General features: G+C 51.1%; 1 protein-coding gene across 1 annotated transcript in view; it reads right to left on the bottom strand.

Annotated features, from left to right (window-relative positions):
* Nucleotides 1-2,322, bottom strand: part of LOC121291278 (splicing factor 3A subunit 2-like) — a 71,065-nt gene extending 68,743 nt beyond the window's left edge. Inside the window, exons 1-2 of the mRNA XM_041212349.1 lie at nucleotides 2,244-2,322; nucleotides 862-1,509 (exon numbers count right to left, since the gene is read on the bottom strand). Of these exons, the coding sequence (XP_041068283.1) occupies nucleotides 862-1,474 (613 nt within the window). The 5' untranslated portion in view covers nucleotides 1,475-1,509; nucleotides 2,244-2,322. The remainder of the gene's footprint in view (nucleotides 1-861; nucleotides 1,510-2,243) is intronic.
* Nucleotides 2,323-11,493: the final 9,171 nt, after the last annotated feature.

Here is an 11,493-nt window from a genome sequence, read left to right as displayed (position 1 = left end):
CTCTCTCTCTCTCACCCTCATCCCCCTCTCTCTCTCTCTCACCCTCATCCCCCCTCTCTCTCTCACCCTCATCCCCCTCTCTCTCTCTCACCCTCATTCCCCTCTCTCTCTCTCTCTCTCCCCTCATCCCCCTCTCTCTCTCTCACCCTCATTCCCCTCTCTCTCTCTCACCCTCATTCCCCTCTCTCTCTCACCCTCATTCCCCTCTCTCTCTCTCACCCTCATCCCCCTCTCTCTCTCTCACCCTCATCCCCCCCTCTCTCTCTCACCCTCATCCCCCCTCTCTCTCTCTCACCCTCATTCCCCTCTCTCTCTCTCTCACCCTCATCCCCCTCTCTCTCTCTCACCCTCATTCCCCTCTCTCTCTCTCACCCTCATTCCCCTCTCTCTCTCACCCTCATTCCCCTCTCTCTCTCTCACCCTCATTCCCCTCTCACTCTCTCACCCTCATCCCCCTCTCACTCTCTCACCCTCATCCCCCTCTCTCTCTCACCCTCATTCCCCTCTCTCTCTCTCACCCTCATCCCCCTCTCTCTCTCACCCTCATCCCCCTCTCTCTCTCTCACCCTCATCCCCCCTCTCTCTCTCACCCTCATCCCCCTCTCTCTCTCACCCTCATCCCCCTCTCTCTCTCTCACCCTCATCCCCCTCTCTCTCTCTCACCCTCATCCCCCTCTCTCTCTCACCCTCATCCCCCTCTCTCTCTCTCACCCTCATTCCCCTCTCTCTCTCTCACCCTCATTCCCCTCTCTCTCTCTCACCCTCATTCCCCCCTCTCTCTCTCACCCTCATTCCCCTCTCTCTCTCTCACCCTCATCCCCCTCTCTCTCTCTCACCCTCATTCCCCTCTCTCTCTCTCACCCTCACCATGACGATGATGATGTTGCTGCCGTTGGTCTGTTTCTTGGATGAAAACTCTCCCGACCTCCCCGAAATCCGACATCATGTGCCGCAGATATTTGGGCTTCAGCCCCGGGGGGATGAAAGCGAAATAGAGAAGCCCGGGGACCGGGCCCTGGGTCTGGGCTGAGTCCGAATCCAGCCCGGGGACCGGGTCCTGTTCCCGGGGTGAGTCCGAATCCAGCCCGGGGACCGGGTCCTGTTCCCGGGGTGAGTCCGAATCCAGCCCGGGGACCGGGTCCTGTTCCCGGGGTGAGTCCGAATCCAGCCCGGGGACCGGGTCCTGTTCCCGGGGTGAGTCCGAATCCAGCCCGGGGACCGGGTCCTGTTCCCGGGGTGAGTCCGAATCCAGCCCGGGGACCGGGTCCTGTTCCCGGGGTGAGTCCGAATCCAGCCCAGGGACCGGGTCCTGTTCCCGGGGTGAGTCCGAATCCAGCCCGGGGACCGGGTCCTGTTCCCGGGGTGAGTCCGAATCCAGCCCGGGGACCGGGTCCTGTTCCCGGGGTGAGTCCGAATCCAGCCCGGGGACCGGGGCCTTTTGGGCGTCGGACCGGAGACTAAACTCTGAATTCATCAGAAATAAACCCCGGACCCCGGATGGAGAGAGACCCCGGAATCTGAATAAAGAGAGACCCCCGGACCCTGGATGGAGAGAGACACCAGGATCTTAATAGAAATAAGCCCCGGACCCTGGATAGAGAGAGAGACCCCGGACCCTGGATGGAGACAGACCCCGGAATCTGAATAGAGAGAGAGAGAGAGAGAGAGAGAGACCCTGGACCCTGGATGGAGAGAGACCCCAGAATCTGAATAGAGAGAGAGAGAGAGACCCCGGACCCTGGATCGAGAGAGACCCCAGAATCTGAATAGAGAGAGAGAGACCCCGGACCCTGGATGGAGAGAGACCCCAGAATCTGAAAAGAAATAAGCCCCGGACCCTGGATAGAGAGAGACCCCAGAATCTGAATAGAAATAAACCCCAGACCCTGGATGGAGAGAGACCCCAGAATCTGAATAAAGAGAGACCCCCGGACCCTGGATGGAGAGAGACACCAGGATCTGAATAGAAATAAGCCCTGGACCCTGGATAGAGAGAGACCCCAGAATCTGAATAGAGAGAGAGAGAGAGAGAGAGAGAGAGACCCCGGACCCTGGATGGAGAGAGACCCCAGAATCTGAATAGAGAGAGCGAGACCCCGGACCCTGGATGGAGAGAGACCCGAGAATCTGAATAGAAATAAACCCCGGACCCTGGATAGAGAGAGAGACCCCGGACCCTGGATGGAGACAGACCCCGGAATCTGAATAGAGAGAGAGAGCCTGGACCCTGGATGGAGAGAGACCCCAGAATCTGAAAATAAATAAGCCCCGGACCCTGGATAGAGAGAGACCCCAGAATCTGAATAGAAATAAATCCCGGACCCTGGATGGAGAGAGACCCCGGAATCTGAATAAAGAGAGACCCCCGGACCCTGGATGGAGAGAGACACCAGGATCTGAATAGAAATAAGCCCCGGACCCTGGATAGAGAGAGAACCCAGAATCTGAATAGAGAGAGAGACCCCAGACCCTGGATGGAGAGAGACCCGAGAATCTGAATAGAAATAAACCCCGGACCCTGGATAGAGAGAGAGACCCCGGACCCTGGATGGAGACAGACCCCGGAATCTGAATAGAGAGAGAGAGAGAGAGAGAGAGAGAGAGAGAGACCCTGGACCCTGGATGGAGAGAGACCCCAGAATCTGAATAGAGAGAGAGAGAGAGAGAGAGAGAGAGAGAGACCCCGGACCCTGGATCGAGAGAGACCCCAGAATCTGAATAGAGAGAGAGAGACCCCGGACCCTGGATGGAGAGAGACCCCAGAATCTGAAAAGAAATAAGCCCCGGACCCTGGATAGAGAGAGACCCCAGAATCTGAATAGAAATAAACCCCGGACCCTGGATGGAGAGAGACCCCAGAATCTGAATAAAGAGAGACCCCCGGACCCTGGATGGAGAGAGACACCAGGATCTGAATAGAAATAAGCCCTGGACCCTGGATAGAGAGAGACCCCAGAATCTGAATAGAGAGAGAGCGAGAGAGACCCCGGACCCTGGATGGAGAGAGACCCCAGAATCTGAATAGAGAGAGAGAGACCCCGGACCCTGGATGGAGAGAGACCCGAGAATCTGAATAGAAATAAACCCCGGACCCTGGATAGAGAGAGAGACCCCGGACCCTGGTTGGAGACAGACCCCGGAATCTGAATAGAGAGAGAGAGCCCGGACCCTGGATGGATAGAGACCCCAGAATCTGAATAGAAATAAACCCCGGACCCTGGATAGAGAGAGACCCCGGAATCTGAATAGAGAGAGAGACCCCGGAATCTGAATAGAGAGAGAGAGAGAGAGAGAGAGAGACCCCGGACCCTGGATCGAGAGAGACCCCTAGAATCTGAATAGAGAGAGAGAGACCCCGGACCCTGGATGGAGAGAGACCCGAGAATCTGAATAGAAATAAACCCCGGACCCTGGATAGAAAGAGACCCCAGAATCTGAATAGAGAGAGAGAGAGAGACCCCGGACCCTGGATGGAGAGAGACCCCAGAATCTGAAAAGAAATAAGCCCCGGACCCTGGATAGAGAGAGACCCCAGAATCTGAATAGAAATAAACCCCGGACCCTGGATGGAGAGAGACCCCGGAATCTGAATAAAGAGAGAACCCCGGACCCTGGATGGAGAGAGACACCAGGATCTGAATAGAAATAAGCCCCGGACCCTGGATAGAGAGAGACCCCAGAATCTGAATAGAAATAAACCCCGGACCCTGGATGGAGAGAGACCCCGGAATCTGAATAAAGAGAGACCCCCGGACCCTGGATGGAGAGAGACACCAGGATCTGAATTGAAATAAACCCCGGACCCTGAACACAGAGATAAAAACAAAAAACTGTGGATGCTGTAAATCCAAAACAAAAACTGAAACAGAATTACCTGGAAAAACTCAGCAGGTCTGGCAGCATCGGTGGAGAAGAGCAAAGTTGACGTTTCGAGTCCTCATGACCCTTTGACAGAACTAAATAAAAATAGGAAAGGGGTGAAATATAAGCTGGTTTTGGTGGTGGTGGGGGGTGGTGTTGGGCATAACATTAGTCGTCTCAATTCCTCTGCTTCTCTCACCCATTCTAATCTCTCTCTCGCTGAACTTACTGCACTCCATTCTCTCAGGTCCAACCCTGACATCGTCATCAAACCCGCTGACAAGGGTGGTGCTGTTGTTGTCTGGCGCACTGACCTCTACCTCGCGGAGGCTGAGCGTCAACTCACAGACACTTCCTCCTACCTCTCCCTGGACCATGACCCCACCACTGAACATCAAGCCATTGTTTCCAAAACTGTCACTGACCTCATCTCCTCTGGGGATCTCCCTCCCACAGCTTCCAACCTGATAGTCGCCCAACCGCTTCTACCTCCTACCCAAAATCCACAAACAGAACTGCCCCGGTAGACTGATCATGTCAGCTTGCTTCTGCCCCACAGAACTCATTTCTCGTTATCTTGACTCCCTTCTCTCTCCCCTTGTCCAGTCCCTTCCCACCTACATCCGTGATTCCTCTGACACCTTACGTCACATCAACAATTTCCAGTTCCCTGGCCCCAACTGCCTCCTCTTCACCATGGATGTCCATTCCCTCTACACTTCCATCCCCCAACGGGATGGTCTGAGGGCCCTTAGCTTCTTCCTCGAACAGAGGTCCGAACAATCCCCATCCACCACTACTCTCCTCCGTCTGGCTGAACTTGTTCTCACACTGAACAATTTCTCCTTCAACTCCTCTCACTTCCTCCAAATAAAAGGTGTGGCTATGGGTACCCGCCTGGGCCCCAACTATGCCTGTCTCTTTATGGGGTATGTGGAACATTCCTTGTACCAGTCCTACTCCGGCCCCCTCCCACAGCTCTTTCTCCGGTACATCGATGATTACTTCGGTGCTGCTTCATGCTCTCGTTGGGACTTGGAAAAATTTATTAATTTTGCTTCTAATCTCCACCCCTCCATCATTTTCACGTGGTCCATCTCTGACACTTCCCTTCCCTTCCTTGACCTCTCTGTCTCAATCTCTGGTGATAGACTGTCCACCAATATCCACTACAAGCCTACCGACTCCCACAGCTACCTTGACTACAGCTCCTCACACCCTGCTTCCTGTAAGGACTCCATCCCATTCTCTCAGTTCCTTCGCCTCCGTCGCATCTGTTCTGATGAAGCTACCTTCAAAAACAGTTCCTCTGACCTGTCCTCCTTCCTTAACCGAGGTTTTCCACCCACGGTAGTTGACAGGGCTCTCAACCGTGTCCGGCCCGTCTCCCGTGCATCCGCCCTCATGCCTTCTCCTCCCTCCCAGAAACATGATAGGGACCCCCTTGTCCTCATTTATCACCCCACCAGCCTCCGCATTCAAAGGATCATCCTCCGCCATTTCTGCCAACTCCAGCATGATGCCACCACCAAACACATCTTCCCTTCACTCCCCTGGCAGCATTCCGTAGGGATTGTTCCCTCCGTGACACCCTGGTCCACTCCTCCATCACCCCTTACTCCTCAACTCCCACCTACGGCACCTCCCCATGCAAACACAAAATATGCAACACTGCCCCTTCACTTCCTCTCTTCTCATCGTCGAAGGGCCCAAACACTCCTTTCAAGTGAAGCAGCATTTCACTTGCATTTCCCCCAATTGCTCCCAATGCGGTTTCCTCTACATTGGAGAGACCAAACGCAGACCGCTTTGCAGAACACCTTCAGTCTGTCCGCAAGCATTACCCAGACCTCCCTGTCGATGCCATTTTAACATTCCACCCTGCTCTCTTGCCCACATGTTTGTCCTTGGCTTGCTGCATTGTTCCAGTGAAGCTCAATGCACACTGGAGGAACAGCACCTCATCTTCCAACTAGACACTTTACAGCCTTCCGGACTGAATATTGAGTTCAACAACTTTAGATCTTGAACTCCCTCCTCCATCCCCACCCCCTTTCCGTTTCTTCCCCCTCCCTTTTGTTTTTTCCAATAATTTATATAGATTTTTTCCTTTCCTACCTATTTCCATTATTTTTAAATGTATTCCACCCATCATTTATTTCACCCCACCCCCACTAGAGCTACCTTGCATGTCCTGCTATCCATTCTTAATTAGCACATTCTTTTAGATAATATCACCACCTTCAACACCTCTTTGTTCTTTTGTCTGTGACATCCTTTGGTTATCTCCTCCTATCACTGCTTGTTTGTCCCAACAACCACCCCCCCCCCACCCACCAAACCAGCTTACATTTCACCCCTTTCCTATTTTTACTTAGTTCTGTTGAAGGGTCATGAGGACTCAAAACGTCAACTTTGCTCTTCTCCGCCGATGCTGCCAGACCTGCTGAGTTTTTCCAGGTATTCCTGAACAAAGAGAAACCCCGGACCCTGAATAGATAGAGAACCCGGACCCTGAATAGAAATAACCACTGGACACTGAATAGAGAGAGATTCCAGAACCTGAAAGGATGGAGATCCCAGGCCCTGGATAGAGAGAGACACACCGGACGCCGAACAGAGAGAGACCCCGGACCCTGAATGGACATAAAACCTAGAACCTGAATAGCAATAAACTCCAGACAGTGAAGATAAATAAACCACGCTCCCTGAATGGAGAATGGAATCCAACAGAGGGCACTGGTGAGAAGTGACTGAAGCATGCTGGGAGAAGTCATCACAGCCACCGTGACTCAGGAGGGAATCGAGGAGAAGGACTCTTGCACTCAACAGGAGGAAGGGCATCCAACAGAGGGCGCTGGTGAGAAGTGACTGAAGTGTTCTGGGAGAAGTCGAGAAGTGACTGAAGCATTCTGGGAGAAGTCATTGCAGCCACCGTGACTCAGGAGGGAATCGAGGAGAAGGACTCTTGCACTCAACAGGAGGAAGGGCATCCAACAGAGGGCACAGGTGAGAAGTGACTGAAGTGTTCTGGGAGAAGTGGAGAAGTGACTGAAGCATTCTGGGAGAAGTCATTGCAGCCACCGTGACTCAGGAGGGAATCGAGGAGAAGGACTCTTGCACTCAACAGGAGGAAGGGCATCCAACAGAGGGCGCTGGTGAGAAGTGACTGAAGCATTCTGGGAGAAGTCGAGAAGTGACTGAAGCATTCTGGGAGAAGTCATCGCAGCCACCGTGACTCAGGAGGGAATCGAGGAGAAGGACTCTTGCACTCAACAGGAGGAAGGGCATCCAACAGAGGGTGCTGGTGAGAAGTGACTGAAGCATTCTGGGAGAAGTCGAGAAGTGACTGAAGCATTCTGGGAGAAGCCATCGCAGCCACCGCGACACAGGAGGGAATTGAGGAGGACCCACTGTCAAAGAACGGAATAGCCCCAAACATTACATTGCTGTAGTGTTTCCATCCCTCCCTCCTCAAACCTAAAAAAAAAGAGAGGAAGAGGCAGTGCCTTCAGGAGTGCACCTCACCTGTCTTCTGAAAGTGGATTTTAAAGAAAAAGCAGCTGATTGGTGAGTAAATCCTGGGAGCAGCCTCGGATGGAGGAGCACCGGAGCGCTGAGTATAAATCTAGCTTACCTCAGGGATTCGCGGCCTTGTCTCCAGGGAGCAGACTCGGAGGGAGGAGTACCGGAGCGGTGAGTATAAATCTAGCTTACCTTGGGGATTTGCGACCTTGTCCCTGGGCGCAGACTTGGAGGGATGAGCACCTGTGCGGTAAGTATAAATCTAGCTTACCTCGGGGATTCGTGGCCTTGTCTCTAGGGAGCAGACTCGGAGGGGGAGCACTGGAGCGGTGACCTCAGGGCACAGAGTAACTGAAGCCAAAACAGAAAAATTGATGTCAACAGGGAAGCTGTGACCTGATTGGTTGGTAGGAAATCTGAACCAAATTTGAAAAAAAAACACTGCAAAGCTAATTAACTAATTATCTAAGTAGAGATGGCTGGGCAGGTGATGTGCTGTAACTGTATGATGTGGGAGCTGGCAGTGACCACATCTGCAGCAAGTGTCGGCTGCTGGAGGAACTCCGGCTCAGAATTGATGAGCTGGAGTCCGAGCTTCGGATGCTGCGGCACATCCGGGAGGAGGAGAGTTACCTGGACAATTTGTATCAGGAGGCGGTCACACCTGGTAGATTAAGTACCTCAAGTCCAGTCAGTGGTCAGGGTCAGCAGGGTGTGACTGTAAGTGAGACAGGTAGAGGGATCCTGTGTTCAGGAACAGAGGAGCCACAGCTCTTGACCTTGTCCAACAGGTACGAGGTACTTGCTCCCTGTGTGGATGAGGAAGAGGGCTGTAGGGAGGATGAGCCAGCTGACCACGGCACCGTGGCACAGGAGGCCATTCAAGAGGGGGGAGCAAAAGACAAGTGGTTGTTGTAGGGGATTCTATAATTAGGGGAATTGATAGCTTCCTTTGTAAGCAGGATCGAGAGTCCAGCATGGTATGTTGCCTGCCCGGTGCCAGGGTGAGGGACATCTCTGACCGGCTTGAAAGGATATGGGAGGGGGAGGATCCAGTTGCTGTGGTCCACGTCGGGACAAATAACATAGCTAAGACTAGGAAAGAGGACCTGTTTGGGGATTATCAGGAACTAGGAACTAAATTAAAGAACAGGTCCTCAAGGGTTATAATCTCCGAATTACTACCCGAGCCACATGCAAATTGGCATGGGGACGCGAGAATAAGGGAAGTAAACAAATGGCTAAAAGAGTGGTGTGGGAAAGAGGTGTTCAATTTCTTGGGGCACTGGCATCAGTATTGGAACAGGAGGGATCTGTACTGTTGGGACTGTCTCCACCTGAACCGATCTGGGACCAATGTACTAGCGAAAAGGGTATATAGGGTGGTCAACAGGACTTTAAACTAGAAAGTGGTGGGGGGAGGGAAGGGTAAAACTCCAAGAAGTATGACTAATGGGAAACAAAGTAGTAGGTTAGCGTGTGGGGGGGGTGGATTCAACTTCATGGAAAAATTATGAAAAAACTGAAAAGAAAGGAGAGCCCAGGAGAAGCTATTAAAGTCTCTAGAACACAAAATAGGACAGAGTGTTTGGAAAGGGCTAGGAATCTAACTTCAAGCACATCAGATAAAGGGACAACAATGAGAAAGGGGACGGGAAATACAGGACTGAAGGTGTTGTATCTGAATGCACGCAGTATATGAAATAAGGTAAATGAGCTTGTGGCGCAGATTGAAATTGGCAGGTATGATGTGGTGGGCATCACGGAGACATGGCTGCAGGGGGATCAGGACTGGGAGCTAAATATCCAAGGATATAAGTCCTATCGAAAAGATAGGCACGTTGGCAGAGGGGGTGGGGTTGCTTTGTTAGTAAGAAATGAAATTAAATCGATAGCAAGAAATTACGTAGGGTCAGATGCTGTAGAATCAGTGTGGGTAGAGTTGAGGAACCGCAAAAGTAAAAAAAACATAATGGGAGTTATGTACAGGCCTCCGAACAGTAGTCAGGATGTGGGGCACAGGATGCACCAGGAGATAGAAAAGGTGTGTAAGAAAGGCAAGGTTACAGTAATCATGGGGGATTTCAATATGCAGGTAGACTGGGAAAATCAGAATGGTAGTGGATCCCAAGAAAAGGAATTTGTGGAATGTCTACGAGATGACTTTTTGGAGCAGCTTGTGGTGGAGCCCACTAGGGAACAGGCAATTCTAGATTTAGTGATGTGTAATGAGGCAGATTTGATAAGGGAGCTTAAGGTGAAGGAACCCCTAGGAGGAAGTGACCATAATATGATAGAATTTACCCTGCAATTTGAGAGGAAAAAGCTGGAATCAGATGTAACGGTATTACAACTGAAAAAAGACAACTACAGAGCCATGAGGGAGGAGCTGGCCAGAGTTGACTGGGAGATGAGCCTAGCAGGAAAGACAGTGGAAAAGCAATGGCAGGAATTTCTGGAAGTAATTTGGGAGACACAGAAAAAATTCATCCCTAGGAAGAAGAAGCATACTAAAGGGAGGACGAGGCAACCGTGGCTGACAAGGGAAGTCAGGGACAGCATAAAAGCTAAAGAGAAAGCATACAATGCGGCGAAGAGCAGTGGGAAATCAGGGGATTGGGAAGCCTACAAAGACCAACAGAGGACAACTAAGAAAAAAATAAGGAGGGAGAAGATTAAATATGAGGGTAAACTAGCCAGTAATATAAAAGAAGATTGCAAGAGTTTTTTTTAGACATATAAAGGGTAAGAGAGAAGCAAAAGTGGACATTGGGCCGCTGGAAAATGACGCTGGAGAAGTAGTAGTGGGGAACAAAGAAATGGCGGAGGAACTGAATAGGTACTTTGCGTCAGTCTTCACAGTGGCATCCCCAAAGTTCAAGAGAGACAGGGGGCAGAGGTGATTATGGTGGCCATTACCAAGGAGAAGGTGCTAGGAAAACTGAAAGGTCTGAAGGTGGATAAATCACCTGGATCAGATGGATTACACCCCAGAATTCTGAAGGAGATAGCTGAAGAGATAGTGGAGGCATTATTGGTGATCTTTCAGGAATCACTGGAGTCAGGGAGGGTTCCAGAGGACTGGAAAATAGGTAATGTAATCCCCCTGTTTAAGAAGGGAGTGAGGCAAAAGGCGGGAAATTACAGACCGATTAGCCTGACCTGGTAAGATGTTAGAGTCCATTATTAAGGATGGGATTTCAGAATACTTGGAAGTGCATGGTTTCATCAAGGGGAGGTCATGCCTGACAAATCTGTTAGAATTCTTTGAGGAGGTAACAATTAGGTTAGACAAAGGAGAGCCAATGGATGTTATCTAGTTGAATTTCCAGAAGGCCTTTGACAAGGTGCCGCACAGGAGGCTGCTCAGTAAGATAAGAGTCCATGGCATTAGAGGCAAGGTACGAGCATGGAGAGAAGATTGGCTGTCTGGCAGGAGGCAGAGAGTGGGGATAAGGGGGTCCTTCTCAGGATGGTGGCTGGTGACTAGTGGACTTCCGCAGAGGTCAGTGTTGGGAGCACAACTTTTCACTTTATACATTAATGATCTAGATGAAGGAACTGAGGCCATCCTGGCTAAGTTCGCAGATGATACAAAGATAGGTGGAGGGACAGGTAGTATTGAGGAGGCAGGGAGGCTGCAGAAGGATTTGGACAGGTTAGGAGAATGGGCAAAGAAGTGGCAGATGGAATACAACGTGGGGAAGTGTGAGGTCATGCACTTTGGTAGGAAGAATAGAGGCATAGATCATTTTCTAAATGGAGAGAGAATTCAGAAGTCTGGAATGCAAAGGGATTTGGGAGTCCTAGTCCAGGATTCTCTTAAGGTTAACTTGCAGGTTGAGTCGGTAGTTAGGAAGGCAAATGCAATGTTGGCATTTATTTCGAGAGGACTAGAATATAAAAGCAGGGATGTGCTGCTGAGGCTTTATAAGGCTCTGGTCAGACCACGTTTAGAATATGTGAGCAATTTTGGGCCCCTTATCTCAGGAAGGAAGTTCTGGCCTTGGAGAGGGTCCAGAGGAGGTTCACGAGAATGATCCCAGGAATGAAAGGCTTAACATTTGAGGAACGTTTGAGAACCCTGGGTCTATACTCGATGGAGTT

The sequence above is a fragment of the Carcharodon carcharias genome, chromosome 19 (genome assembly GCF_017639515.1).
Source record: "Carcharodon carcharias isolate sCarCar2 chromosome 19, sCarCar2.pri, whole genome shotgun sequence".
Classification (NCBI taxonomy): domain Eukaryota; kingdom Metazoa; phylum Chordata; class Chondrichthyes; order Lamniformes; family Lamnidae; genus Carcharodon; species Carcharodon carcharias.
This window is presented reverse-complemented; position numbering and strand designations above follow the sequence as displayed.